General features: G+C 39.8%; 1 protein-coding gene across 2 annotated transcripts in view; it reads right to left on the bottom strand.

Annotated features, from left to right (window-relative positions):
* DGKI (diacylglycerol kinase iota) overlaps positions 1 to 15,461 on the bottom strand; it is a 471,782-nt gene that overhangs the window by 184,788 nt on the left and 271,533 nt on the right. For both annotated transcript variants that reach the window (XM_047763504.1, XM_047763505.1), the window contains exons 13-15: positions 10,447 to 10,560; positions 8,886 to 9,023; positions 5,358 to 5,436 (exon numbers count right to left, since the gene is read on the bottom strand). In XM_047763504.1, coding sequence (XP_047619460.1) covers positions 5,358 to 5,436; positions 8,886 to 9,023; positions 10,447 to 10,560 — 331 coding nt within the window. The remainder of the gene's footprint in view (positions 1 to 5,357; positions 5,437 to 8,885; positions 9,024 to 10,446; positions 10,561 to 15,461) is intronic.

The raw sequence follows: 15,461 nt of genomic DNA, 5'->3' as shown, positions 1-15,461 counted from the left end.
TTATTTCTTATCTATATCATACTCCTCCTTTATCTCCCACAGATATATTACCTCCTACCCTTCCTAGAACTGTTCCTCTGATACCTTCCTCCTGCCAACAGCCCCCACCAAAGTATTCACTGCCTGTACAACCAACCCTTCCCTTACTGTATAGTCCCTTTTATATACAGGGCCCATCCTTTTATTATTTTTTTTTCCCACTGTACAGCAAGGGGATCAAGTTATCCTTACATGTATACATTACATTTACATTTTTTCCCCACCCTTTGTTCTGTTGCAACATGAGTATCTAGACAAAGTTCTCAATGCTACTCAGTAGGATCTCCTTGTAAATCTATTCTAAGTTGTGTCTGATAAGTCCAAGCTCCCGATCCCTCCCTCCCACTGCCTCCCCCTCCCATCAGGCAGCCACACGTCTATTTTCCAAGTCCATGATTTTCTTTTCTGTGGAGATGTTCATTTGTGCTGGATATTAGATTCCAGTTATAAGTGATATCATATGGCATTTGTCTTTGTCTTTCTGGCTCATTTCACTCAGTATGAGATTCTCTAGTTCCATCCATGTTGCTGCAAATGGCATTATGTCATGCTTTTTTTATGGCTGAGCAGTATTCCATTGTGTATATATACCACATCTTCTGAATCCAATCCTCTGTTGATGGACATTTGGGTTGTTTCCATGTCCTGGCTATTGTGAATAGTGGTGCAATGAACATGCGGGTGCATGTGTCTCTTTTAAGTAGTTTTGTCCAGATATATGCAGGGCCTATCCTTTGATTAAACCTTCCCTTCCTGTAACAAACATGGAGACAGCCGCTGGACTTGGCACAGTGAATATAAAAATAAATAAGACATTGTCTTTTGCCCTCATGGAGTTTAGAGTGGGGGAGATAAGTTTGAAAATAAAAACCAAAATGTCATTTCGCATATTCATAAACAGAGCTGTCTATATAAGATGAAGTGGGGGTCACATATAAAGGGAATGACTGGGAAAGTGCTCCAGAGGCAAGTGCCCTTGAGTCTTGAATGATGAGTAGATGCCATGCTGAGGTTCAAAATGGAAAAGAAGATTAGAAAGAGAACCTTGGACAGTGAGTTTCTCAAGGTCAAGCTGTGCTTGAGTCTTACTACCTGGTCAAGAGCTTGGTGGTGTAGTGATATTGAAATTTAGCAATCTACTGAAAAGAACCCTTTTTTTTTTTTTTTGAAGAAATCAGTTCTCCATACGAAACATGAAACATTCATAGTCCTTTGAAATGCACTGATCGTCATGCCTCTGTATATTCAGCGAAAATAGTAAATCCTAAATCAAATTTACATACTGCCTCCTCTAAAGTCATAATTATATTTCCTTGACCTTGTAGTATAAGGTCCAAGTCCTCTGAATAATAAGTAATTTCAATGAGCCAGTATAACTTAAGCATCCAATTTCAGACTAAAAGTTTGATGTATTTAATATCCTTCATGTCCCTCCAAAACGACAATCTAATTCACATAGTAGGCAAACTGAGACCTAGTTTTGCTACCTGATAACCTAACCGTTGTTAACATGGCTATATATTCAAAGATTGGAATATTTTCAATGGACTTTCTCAACCACTGTCATAATGCAATAGTGATTACAGGACTGGGCGAGACTCCAACTGACAATTAAATGACCAATCCTATTAAACCTCTAAATTCTATTCCAAATAATTGCATGTTCTGATAATATGAAAGCAGCAACAGTCAGCCATGGGTGACTTAGCCACTCTGAGAAGAATAAAAAAGTTATCTGTCTTCCAACCAAATGAAGTATAACTCTTTCTGATCAAATTACTCAAATGTTTGCATTCTTTATATACACAGTCAATACAATATTAGACTAGATTTACTCCTTACTTGCTTTTCTAGTGGTAATTCTAGAAGCACTTATACAGTAATGTCACTAATAAACTGTCTCAAAATAAAGGTCATTTATTTTAATTGTCCCCTTTTAAAAGAAATACAATATAAGTAGTAATAACAAAAGTCTGCCTTTGTCCCATGTCAATTTGATGGGCTATTTCACATCTATGCCAAAAACTGTTTCTGTGATTAAATTTTTAAGATTCTGCCTTAATTAAATTTGTATTTATTACCCACTCCATGTAAACAGATTAGCATAATTCCCAATTTAAAGTACTATATATACACCAAAAAAAAATTTATATATATATTTTGACTAATACCTAATAAGCTCATTTTTTATAATAGCTCTCATGAGGCACTGAGTCACTCTTCAAGTATTTGATGGCAAATGATACAAGTTTGTCATGAAGTCTCAATTTGTGAGCGGCTGTGTTTGAAGTCTTGGGAGTTCCCTGGTGGCCTAGTGGCTAAGAATCCAGTGTTATCACTTCTGTGGCTTGGATTTGATCCCTGGCTCAGGAATTTCTGCATGCCTCAGGCATGGCCAAAAATAAATAAATAAGTTACAGTTTGAAGTTTCAATTATGGTGAGCATGGTATGAGAATAGCCACTATCTCTCAGTAAAAATAAGCATGTAAGTCCCTAATTGAAAATGCAGCCTTGCTAACTTTCTTTTCTTTTTGCAGCTGAGCTTGAGATTTCTTGACTATCCAGGTGAAAATATGAGGAAAATCCAAGTAAACAGAAAATGGTTAAAAAAAAAAAACAAAAAAAACTTGACTTGAGTCATTACACATTTCATCATTAATAAAGATTTCTTTTAACTTAATGCAAAAAATAATAGATTAACAGCTACAAGTATAAGTTCATACCTCTGGTCTAGGCATATCAACCAAATCTTGTTCCAATATTTTGTGATACTTATTGTGTACCATCTATCCTCTCCATGAATATGGTATGCCTTACTCTCAGTCAACATCAATCCTTCCCCATCAGCTCTTTGGTGGCTGTTTTTCCTTCCAGGCCCTGGCTTAGATGCAGGGAAAATGTTTTTAATTCCTTTTCCTATTGCAGGAAAGCACTTAAACTAAGTCTCAGTAATAAAGTATCCAAAGATTAATGCTTAGCATTTTTAATGAATTATTTTCTAATCACACACATGTATAAAATGATGTAGACATACAGATACACCACACCTGGCATATCCATGTCTAAAATGAAATAGGCCCAAGCTTAAAACAAAAGGAAAAATCACTTTCCTACAAGAACTCTCTAAGTGTGGTCTTTTCCACCTTGATGTCTCTCTTTGCTGCCCTCTCACTCTGAGGCACTGAAGTTTCACAATACAAGGAAACATATCATTAGGATAACTTTCAATTAATAAGATGAAATATCAGGCTCCCTTGAATGAGCTCACTGTGGGCCACTTACTCATTTAGGCCTCTTTTCATGCTTGGATGTCTAATTTGGAGATTAATTCATAAGTGACAATTCTATTACTTTACAAGGAGTATTAATAAAGATTTTATTAGGAAACTCAGATCTTCCAAAGAATATGAGAAAAAAATGGGGTAAAAAAAGGAGATAGAAATCTCTCCAGTTACTCCCCCATATTAACAGGAAGGACACGAGGTTGTAGATGCTGGCCCTCTGAATATCTAATCTCCAAGAGCTGTCTCAGGCAGGGAGGTAGGGAACAGGGCAATGTTTCTGATTTGGGCATTTGATATTTGTGGTTCTGTTATCAACCAACCTTTCTATCTGTGGTTTTCTGGCTAATCAAAGAAAACTATATCTCTCCCTCTTCAATTAGTATTACTTCTATTTGGCTCAGCATTTTACCCTCAATGCCTCATGAAACCAGGAATGCAAAGTCTACCAAAATTGTGAATTCAGTAAGAGGATTGTAGGTTTATACTTCTTTCAGTTTGTCTTCTAACATCCTTAATTCTACAGCTCCCCTCCTGACTTTTAGTATATAGAAGTGCTATCAGAATTTTCTCTGCATTATTACTGGAATCTGAACAGTTGAATTGTAGCCTTTTGTACTCTGTATTTCCAATTCTGTGAGTTCAAACCACATAGGCTCCTGCAGAATGTGGAAGAGAAGAAGTAAAACAATCTCTCCTTTATGACTCTCATCTCACAAGTTACTTATATATAACCAAGTATTATTTCGGTTACATATAGTACTCACAAGGGCCTAGAGACACAGACGTAGTGATACTAATCAAAAGAGAGTTTAAGAAAGAGAAAGAAAGATTTTGAGAGACCAAGAGAGCAAGAGATGGAAAGCAAAGACCAAAATCCTAAACCATCTCAGCTCTGAATGGCATAAGAAAATTTTGATGAAATATTTAACTGCATGTCATTATTTCTCATTTCTCTTTCCAAAACTCTTTTGCTCCCCCCATCTTGACCCCATCTCTTCTACTATTTATAATGACCACCAGCCATCATTCATACTATCTCCAGCCCAGTGGGGAGTCTCGGCATCTTCCACACCTTATCCAATCACCATCTTGCCCTTTTTTTCAACTTAAACCACCTATAGCCCTCCTCCCCACCACCACCACTGACCTAAAGGGCCTATTGTCTCTTCTGCGCACATAAAGAAGACTTTTGTTTTGCTATAAGATTTCAGTGGCCCTGGTTATAAAGTACTGATCTTTAATAACGGGTGCTTTGAGAAATTATAAGTATTCTAATAACTTTAGGGAAAGTATCTCTCTTTATCACTTCTTAGTAGTTCACTAACTTCAAAGCTACTAGTCAAACTTTAAAAGATGAGCAGTCCCTTAAGTGAAGCAAGTCAGAAAGAGAGACAAATACCATATGATATCGCTTATACCTGGAATCTAATGTAGGCACAAATGAACCTATCTACAGAAAAGAAACAAACTGATGGACATGGAGAACAGATTTGTGGCTTCCAAGGGGGAGTGGGAGGAGGTGGGAGTGGGATGGATGGGAGTTTGGGGTTAGTAGATGCAAACTATTGCCTTTGGAGTGGATAAGCAATGAGATCGTGCTGTATAGCACTGGGAACTACATCTAGTCACTTGTGAGAGATTTTGATAGAGGATAATGTGAGAAAAAGAATGTATATATATGTGTGTGTGTGTGTGTGTGTGTGTATAACTGTGTCACTTGCTGTACAGCAGAAATTGACAAAACATTGTAAATCAATTATAATAAAATAAAATAATAAAACAGCAGTCCTGAGTCCTGTAGCACACATCTGGTCCTGACCTTTACCATCTTTGAGACTCTAAACAAATGGGTCCCAAGGTAACATCTGTAATGTTTTGACCTTATCTAGCTCTCAAGGTCATCATGAAGGTTAAAATGGAACAACACTAGAGCACACGGTCAACACTTAAGTGATAGGCAAACAAAAGGGAACATGCAAAACACCTGCTGGAAACTTCCTCCCTGGGAGATGGAAATGAGACGTTGTCCTCACCTCTGGATTCATGGAACTCCAGTGTTACGTGGGCATCAAATCCAAGGCTGAAGTAATTATTGAAAACATTCAAAGGAAGCTGCAATGATGAACAAAGGCAGAGGTAAAGTTGTGTGTCATCAGGCAAAAAGAAAAAACTACAACCAGACACCTGTCTCTGGGTAAGCACCTGGGAGAAAGGTTAGTCACAACTCAAGGTAGAGGATGTTTATATAGAAGGAACAGGGGATTTTTTAATTTATACATTAGTGAAAGCTCAATTTGAATAATAAACATAAGAATTTTAAACAATGTAGAAAACAAGGGATACAAATATAAATTATTAAAATGAAAACTAGGAGTTCCTGTTGTGGTTCACTGGGTTAAGAACCTGACTAGCATCCATGAGGATGTGGGTTCGAGCCCTGGCCTCACTCAGTGGGTTAAGGATCACTGTGTTGCCTTGAGCTCTTGTGTAGGTTGCAGATGTGACTCACATCTGGTGTTGCTGTGGCTGTGGTGTAAGCTGGCAGCTGCAGCTCCAATTCGACCCCTAGCCTGGAAACTTCCATATGCCCCAAATGCAGCCCTAAAAAGACCAAATAAATAAATAAAGGCAAAAAAAATGAAATGAAAACTATTCTTGTGGGTGCTGTACTAGGAGAACTTTTGTTAAGCTTAGAGATGAACATATGTAAGTTACAACAAATGATTTACTACGCAAACTTAGAAAGTAAATTCAATTGTAAGGATCATGTCTAACCTACTATTAAGCGCATACATTTTTTTTCAAGAATTTATGTTTAGCATATTAACCCTGCAACTTAACAATGAATAACATTTAATATTTATCCTTCATCTATTTTTTAAAAATATATGCTTTTTTGACAAAAATCATGTAAGCATGAAGTCAGTGAGAACCATTTAATGATTATCAACTTAGACAACAAAGAAAAATAAATATGTGTGTGTGTGTGCGCGTGTATTTATCAGCATTCAGATAAGCTTTAGTTTTCCTTCCCAGAGTCTTCTGGGTCCCTGGCTGTTACTGCCGCAAGCTGAGTAAAGGACAGAAAGAAGTATGCAGCCTCAGGTCCTGCATTAAACCTATAAAACTGATAATATTTTAAGGCTTCAGTTCCGTGTTCGAACTATTAGAAAAGCATGTGGAAAATGCTAGAGGGCGAATGGTGGTTCTTCCACATTTCCTTCTGCAACTCAGAATGGAAGATAAACATTAAAGTATATAGAGAGGCAATTTTATCTCAGCCTGGATAATGTTTCCAGATAATTATCAGGTTTATCTTCCAGATAGAAATGTACTCCTCTTCTATTAGAAATAAGTGTTTAGCCTCAAGATTTCAAAAGTACGTTTATTACAGGGTTTCATATACCCCTTGATCAGTAAGATTTCTCTGTGTGAATAGGTTGAGAATCTTGTCCCAACAAAGAAAAATGAAAAAGAGTCAGAGGGAAAGCAAGAGAGATATTAATACAGAAAGAGAGAAATTGGGTTGCCTCATCTCTAATTGAAATAAAGGATGAAGCCTTCATGGAGGGCCAAGTCAGAGCTTTAATTATTCAGAGGTCAAATCAGTCCTTAAAAGTGGTTACAACAGACTGCAGAACAGGGAAAGAAACTAAACACATAGACCAATGCCAAAGCCATGTCTCATGCTCCTGGCTTCAAATTTGAGAATTTCCAGCTCCTGCACTTAAACAAAATACCAGTCCTTAGCCATGACAGCAAGGGCTGGTGATCCTGCCAAAAGCCCAGATATGTGCCTTTCTACCATTTATGTTCTTCTGGCTACAATTCTAACCCATGTCTTAGCATCCACTGATAACTTAGGAGAACATCTGGTCACCATCCCCTAAATAACCACACAGTTTAGTCTGTTATTAAGTTCTTATTCATATTTTCCAGGGGGAAAAAAATGGTCCTGATTTCCCATGTATCTCCTCAAAAATCCACTTTCCAGGCCCTTTAATTATCTGGATTAATGTTCCCTGGCTGCACAAATAAGTCTTTCCATTTCTCAAGCTGTTGGGAAGAGAATTAAATATAGATTTCTACTGAGGGCATAACTATCCAACTTGAGTGGCAAGAGGACCTTAAAATTTCCATATGGTACACTTCTTTGTACTCTGGCTCTTTCTATCCAATTTCTGTAAGTCACATACATTAAAGAGAAGTACTATATCCCAGATGGACAATGTTAAGTGACACTGTGATATTATGAGCTCAAGAGTAACTGAGCAATCATGGTATCTACTAAAAACCTTCTCGTTTCTGGATCACAGCTTAGCTAAAAAGACTGTGAAGACAAAATATAGTTTAAGCAATTTTAGCCAAATAAGAAACTTGAGCATTTATCACCATTGATTAGGATCACAATGATAATAAATAAATGTGCATTGGTTTGGTCGAAAATGATATCAAGTTTTCAGACTCAAACAACCATGAAATCTTGGCCTCAATCAATGGCATAATCCAACACAGCAGGGATGCTGTTTATCAAGTACAGATGCCTGAGACTTAACCCTGCATTTACTTAATCAGAATCCCTGGGACTAGGACCTTATAATCTGCATCTTTCATAAGCACACCTGGAGGTTCTTTTGCGACAAAAGTTTGAAAACACTATCATAGAAGCAAAGTGGAAAGTAATACAAAGCAATAAATAAAGTGGAAGGTAATAATACTCAGCAACCTATCAAATTTATATGAAATTGAGGCCAGAACTTAAAACCAAATGTCTCCCTGAAGCTCTATACTACCATTTTTACAACTATGTCCCTTGATTTGTCTTGGGGTGAAAGAGAAGTTCAATCACTGAAGGAAAAACACTAAGTCAAACATTTATTTCTTTAGGCATCTTCATGAAATATTTGCTCTCAGTTCAGAAATCTCAGACAGTTATCTTTCTACCAAAAGACCCTGTGCCTAATGCTTCAGACCATACTTTTTTTTTTTAAATCTTCTCATAGGTTAAGAGCTTGCAATGACTTTTGAAAGGTTACAAAACTGACAACAGAGAACAGCTCCCTGTGCTACGGAAGTGGAGAGGAAATCTTGGTCTTTAGAAGTCTATGTGGCAGAGGCATTCCCATCATAGCTCAGCAGTAAGGAACCTGACTAGTATCCATGAGGATGCAGGTTCGATCCCTGGCCTCGCTCAGTGGGTTAAGGGTCCAATGTGATCGAGACCCGTAGTGTAGGTTGCAGACTTGGCTCAGATTCCATGTTGCTATGGCTGTGGTCTGGGCTGGTAGCTGCAGCTCCGATTCAACCCCTGGCCTGGGAACTTCCATATGCCACAGGAGCAGCCCTAAAAAGACCAAAAAAAAAAAAAAGAAGAAGAAGAAATTTAGGCAGAATCACTATGTCATGTTATACTCACAGCCCTAGGAGCCATAAACTCAAACACTATCCCTCTTTCTCATAGGATAGAATTGGCACGTGACCCTCCGGCCAGCAACACATCTCCTGTAGCTCAGGCAGGAGGAAATCAGGGTTCCTTTCTGTCAAAGAAAGAATTCTCTTACCTTACACACACCGTCTTCAAGTTCTTCAGGGGGCAAGTCTGGGTTTCTTTCCACATGGAGGTTCCAGCGATCTAGCTGTACAATTGTCCCATCTTCTACTTGGCAAAGGATCTTAGAGACAGGTTCATCTGTGTAGCCCTAAGCAATCAAAGGACACACACACTGCCGTCTGGGGTAGCAAGCAGTATAGCCAAAGGTATTTCATGCAAGGCAGAGCCCTTCTGCTACAGCTCTCTGTTTATTTTTCAATTGGTAGCAAGACGGGGAAAGTAAGCTGCTTTCCTCGAGGTACTTAGAATTTAAGACAGTCACGGGTGATGTGCACAGAAAGACGAATTCTAGCTGCTTGGAGCTGAGAAATGACTGTTGCCAGCAGCAGGAACGAACATCTCCAGCAAGCATTTGAAAGCCATGCTGGACGGCTGTTTTCATCAGAGCAAAGACCTTCTTCTAGAAGAAGGTGGGGGATACACACATCAGGTATATGTGGAAAAGCAGGAGAAGAATCTGTGACATCTGACACAGCATTTCTTCTGCTAACATTCCATTTCACTCACCTCTCCCTGACCTTGTACTGGGACACCATTCCTTCTGGGTCCTAAGGCCAGTCTGACTGAGGACAGCCCTGCGGGGCAGCTACTTACTTCCTGAGCACAATTACTGACAGCGTGATTATAAAGAGCAGTCAAGGCATCGATTTGGATGCGAGGAATTAATACCGATAATACATGAGCTGCTTTGCATAAATATATTTATTATGTATAATATGCTTACTTTAAAAAAAAAAAAGCTGTGGGAGGTTCATTCACCCAAAGCCAAATAAGTATCTACTAATATCTGAACATAACTACCACCTGTGGAGATTAATGCACTAAAAGCCAGATTTATAGCTGGAGCCCAGCCCAGGCAATGGCCTCATATGCGCAAATAAAAAGCTGGTGGGGCAGCCTATGTTAGCATATTGTGCCTTCTTACAGCCTTAGTACTATTAAAATAACAACAACAATTATAATAATAAATGGCTGGTTGGTGACAGGTTAACTACTTTCAAAAAGCTTGCCTGCCATTGGCTCCATGGCGAAAAGGACAGGTGGTTACCCGTAGAGCCAAAACATGTCATGATGTTATGTGCATCGTAACACTGTCCAAAAAACCCAAATGCTCAAGCAAAGACATAGCTCTTTGAAAGGACTGTAAATCTGAACCAGATTCGCTATTTTGGCCAAGAATGATTGCCAGGATCAACTCAAGTCTCTGTGATTGTTCAACAGGAGGACCTGGGGCCAACCCGCCCTCCACCTTGTAGAGGGTACCTGAAAAAGCCCCAGCCTGTATGTTAACTCTCATGTGTCTAAAAATAAAACTGTCCCTTCTTCCCCAGCTGGACTGTAAGTTTAAAATGAAGAAGTTACCAGATGAAACCATGGTTTGTGGGAACCCTGATGCTCAACTCTAATTGTCCCTTGATTGAGAACAGCATCTTCCCTTTCCATTAGAGCAACTGTGGATTGGGGGATCCTGGTGCTTGATGACATGGGTGGCCCCTCAGGGTGGTCCTTACCCCTCCCCAGTTGAGGGTTCGAGCCAAGTCATTCCCAGTGCCCAGAGGAAGGACCCCGACGGGAGGCTGAGGGCTCAGCTGCAGTTCATCCAGGATGGAAAGGATCCAGCCCACCTACAGACATTTGGGGGCCAGAAGAGAGATAAGAAAGATAGATAAGTTACAAAGAAGACAACCTGAGAAGGGGAGGAGGCTTTAAAGAGAGCAAAACAGAACAGTTTTATTTTTCTTTCAAACCGGCATGTTTTAATCAAGTGACCAGGGAAGAGAAAGATCACTTATCTCAAGCAGTTTCAAAACGGCAAGTCTCTTACAAGGAAAAGAACTATTTTCTATATGCTCTATCCTACACATAAAAGTAGACCCATTCATTTGTAGGTTGAACTAGGGATCTACTTTAAAATTCCAGAGAGTTTCAGAGTTCCCTTTGTGGCTCAGCGGTTAACAAACCCAAATAGAATCCATGAGGATGCGGGTTTGATCCCTGGCCTTGCTCAGTGGGTTAAGGATCCAGCATTGCCATGGGCTGTGGTGTAGGTCCCAGAAGTGGTTCAGATCTTTCATTGCTGCGGCTCTGGCATAAGCTGGTGGCGACAACTCCGATGCAACCCCTAGCCTGGGAACCTCCAAATGCCCAGAGTGCAGCCCTAAAATAGCAAAATAAATAAATAAATAAATAAAATTCAGGAGAGTTTAAAATGTATGGAGGTATATACATAGGGCATTGTAAGAAGTGTAAGACTTAGAATCAGACTTAATTTCAATTCTGGCTCATACTGGCTTTATAATCTTGATTAAATTATTTAACCTCACTGAGACTGATTTGTTTGATTTTCAAAATGAAGATAATAATACCTACCTCACAAGATGGATTACACTAAAATGTACATAAAACCCTCAATATGGTACATTGCCCACAAAAGCACTCATTAAACTCTTACGCTCCATGGTATCATCTTAAAAATTAGTAGTGCTTTCTTCCTATTTCCCTATATTCTCTTTAATGAAACATTATGAAAACATAATTATAGATGGACCTAGTACTTATTATAAGTTTAGGCAGAAAGTAAATACTATGCTAGAATCATATTCCTGTTTAATCTTTTTTCTAAGACAAATAATACTTTGGATTTAGTCTTATTATAACTATTTAGAAAAATTACCCCAAACTTGGACATAGCAGAAAGAAACTGGCATATCTTCACAATGTCATCCTAGAGCAGTGTCACAGGCCTGTTTAGGGACTTTATAACTGTAGGTTAGCTTAAGAATTTCTGTCCTGTAGAGATACAAATGTCAAGGAGAGATGACTTTAAAGGTTACAGTTCTAGTACCCCATGAGGGCAAGAACCCATTCTGTTTCAAATTTAGAAAAATTGTTTTGGCATAAACTACATAATCCTCTTCCTCTTCTTGTCCAACACACTGGCTGTATTACCTTGCTGGTTCTTTTATTGAAAAGCTAAATAAACTGACATGTATAACTTGACATGTGCTTATTTGAAATCTGCATGAGAGTCCTGTTCTTTTAAATGATCTAGTCACTTGTGATAGGACACGATGGAGGATAAAGTGATATATATGTATGACTGTGTCACCTTCCTGTGCAGTAGAAACTGAAAGAACACTGTAACTCAACTATAATGGAAAAAATAAAAATATACTAAGAATAAATAAATTTTTTAAATTGGACTTTAACAGTACATTTATTGGACACGAGTATATGTAAAATACAGACCTAAGTAATTTGCATAAAAAGATAAATGAGCTATAGTAAGATGGGGAAGGCAGAAAACCTTGTGTCCAGCAGTGTACAATTAACAAAAAGAGCTGCAAATGGATTGCTTTCTATGTGCTAGCCCCTGAGCAAAGTATCATAATTATTAAACTTCAGAAAAACCCTCCAAAATAGACATAATTTTCACTTCCATTTTGTAGATAAGGCAACCAAGACTTGGAAGGTTCAATGGTCGACTTAATGTCACATCATCATACGGGAGAGCTGGTGTTCGAAGTCAGGTTTGCCACACAGCAAAGGCCAACCTCTTAGCCACTCTGGTGTGGGGAGCTTTTCGACAAAGAACTAAACCCAGTTCTAAATGTGGCCTGACCATCCCGGAATCAAGAATGTGTACCTTTAGAGTCTCTGGAACCTGGGAGAAACCTGGGAAATTGCTTAATCAAATTCAGTTAATGTGACGGTTTACTAACTAAGGCACAGGAGGTCACATCATTTGATTAAGACTAAATAATCAGAAGTGGCAGAGTTGGAGTCATACCAGGTCTCTTAATTCCCATCTAAAATCCCATTTCTTGGGGAGTTCCCATCAGCATGGCTCTGTGGTTAATGAGCCCGACTAGTATCCATGAGGATACAAGTTTGAGCCCTGGCCTCCATCAGTGGGTTAAGGATCCAGGGTTGTTTTGGCTGTGGGACAGGACAGTAGCTGCAGCTCCAACCAGACCCCTTGCCTGGGAACTTCCATATGCCACAGGTGTGGCCCTAAAGAGACCAAAAAAAAAAAAAAATCCCATTTCTCCTCCTCCACGACTCCTCTCCTTTAAGTTTTTAGGACTTAAAACTTGCCCAACTGTTAAGAAATCTCAAATTGTGTTTGCCTTCTAGGGTAAACACAATGAAGTAAACTAAAAATCCAGATCTATACACGTGTCCAGAATCCCACCAAACGGGCGGATTTAACCCCAGACAAGTCCCTAGATTTCCACCTAGGGCTTCTCCGCACACAGTACCCACTAAGCTGGCCATGGAGACCATGCCAGATGCTAACGTAGTTCTGATGACTGGGGCCAGACCTTGTGCCACTAAAGCACAAACCAAACACAGTAAAAGCAGCCGCCTCTAATAAACTACGAGAAGGGGGTTTAAAGGTCATTAAAAAGGACGTGAAAACTCAGAAATCCCAACAATCTGGGATCACTGACGGCAACTGTAAACAGCTCTGAGCAGAACCAGAGACTCTCTGAAATGCAGTGGAACTTGCTGGAAAGCTAATTCCAAATCCCAGACAGAGCAGGGGAAGGAAGGCAGGCTCTTTAAAATTCCTCTGAAAGAGGATCCTGCGGCCTCTCCTTTATGATTTATACCCTAAGTCAGCCCATCTTCTTTTAGGTAGATTTCAATAAGAAGTATTTTGCTTATGTTTATTTGAAACAGGTCTATCTTTTCTTGGTAACGGTAATGCTTTGAGGTCATACTTTCAACAGCCCATTTCACTCTAGACACAAAAATAGGAGGTTAAGAAAAAGGCTTCATGGGCCAGAAATAAACAAAACACAAAATGGCAAGCAGAGGAGTTCCTATCATAGCGCAATGGAAATGAATCCGACTAGGAACCGTGAGGTTGCAGGTTTGATCCTGGCCTTGCTCAGTGGGTTAAGGATCTGGCATTGCCGTGAGCTGTGGTGTAGGTTGTAGATGAGGTTCAGATCCCACATGTGGTGTAGGTCATAGATGTGGCTCAGATCCTGCATTGCTGTGGCGGTGGTGTGCAGCTCCGCCTGGACCCCTAGCCTGGGAATCTCCTTATGCTATGGGTGAGGCCCTAGAAAGGAAAAAAAAAAGGGGGGGGGGAAGCAGAGGAGGCCAGGAATTTGGCTTCTGCCTGATTATGAGGAATAAAAGTTCACCCCCTGTGGCAAGAGGCTGTGTAGGAACAAGGCCCTCCGGTGGCCAGAAAAATGGCTGGAGAGAGAGGGCGAGGGACCTGTCCTGAGGCCACAACCTCAAGAAAGCTGTGATGCCTTAGAACTGCAGGGACAAAGCCTTTTTTTTTTTTTTTTTTTTCCCCAGTACCTTAAAAAAAAAAAAAATTAAAGTATAGCTGATTGACAATGTTCCTTCAATTTCTGCTGTACAGCAAAGTGACCCAGCCACCCACACGCCCCCATTTTTTTCACTTCCTATCAGGTTCTTACCCAAAAGACTGGATACAGTTCCCTTGCTGGAGAGGATATGGAGAAAAGGGAACCTTCCTTCACTGTTGGTGGGAATGTAAATTGGCACAACCACCAAGGAAAACAGTATGGAGGACCTAAGAAGACTAAACATAGAACTCCCATGTGACCCAGCAATCCTACTCTCAGACACATATCCGGACAAAGCTTTCACTGAAAAAGATACACGCAACCCTATGTTCATTGCAGCACTATTCACAATAGCCAAGACATGGAAGCAACCTAAATGTCCACTGACAGATGAGTGGATGAAGCAGAGGTGGTATACATGTACAATGGAATACTGTTCAGCCATAAAAAAGGACAAAATAATGCCATTTGCAGCAACAAATTCTGTTTCTAATAGCAGGCCCCCATTTCCACGAGCTCACCGACATCCCTGAAACACCCCTGATGTGGCCTCAGGATGGGAGACTTAGCCACTTACAGAAGACCAAACTCTAGTCTCAGGACCCTGGACACCAGCCCAGCGACTAGAAGGGAATAATGAGAGGATGCAGAGAAAGAAAAGGAACAATTTAACACAGCAAACGTCCCCTGCATGTGTGCCTGTGGAGGAAAATTCTAGATCCCAGGAAGAACACTGATACTAAGATGGACGGGAAGGTTAGAGAAATAATTCACAGCCCATGAAACACAAATAATTATCAAATGACTTTGGAATAGCTGTCCCATCATGTCCATGAACCAGCAAGGTACCACCTAACAGTGCTTTGATCAGTTTAACTGTCCATATTCCAAACTTCTTAAGTGCTGTTCCTTTTTTTTTTTCCCTCAGAAGGTTGCCAAGAAACCACATAAAACTGAGCTATGGTTCCAGAAAATGGCCTAAGCCCTCGGGACCCTTGGCTTCCTCGCCATCTCCTTCCCTTTTACCCTTGGCCAAAGCAGAAATGGAAAACATGTCATTGATTTGAATGCAAAGGATTCTCCCCTTTCTTATCAATTTTTTTGCCCTAAAAAGCTGCATAACCAGATTCTATCTCCTTTTCCAATAACCAGTTAATTAATTCTATAATTTTCCGCAGATTCTGAGCAGA

This window comes from Phacochoerus africanus, chromosome 16 (assembly GCF_016906955.1).
Source record: "Phacochoerus africanus isolate WHEZ1 chromosome 16, ROS_Pafr_v1, whole genome shotgun sequence".
Taxonomy (NCBI): domain Eukaryota; kingdom Metazoa; phylum Chordata; class Mammalia; order Artiodactyla; family Suidae; genus Phacochoerus; species Phacochoerus africanus.
Note: the sequence above shows the minus strand (reverse complement) of the source record. Positions and strands in the feature narration are given on the sequence as shown.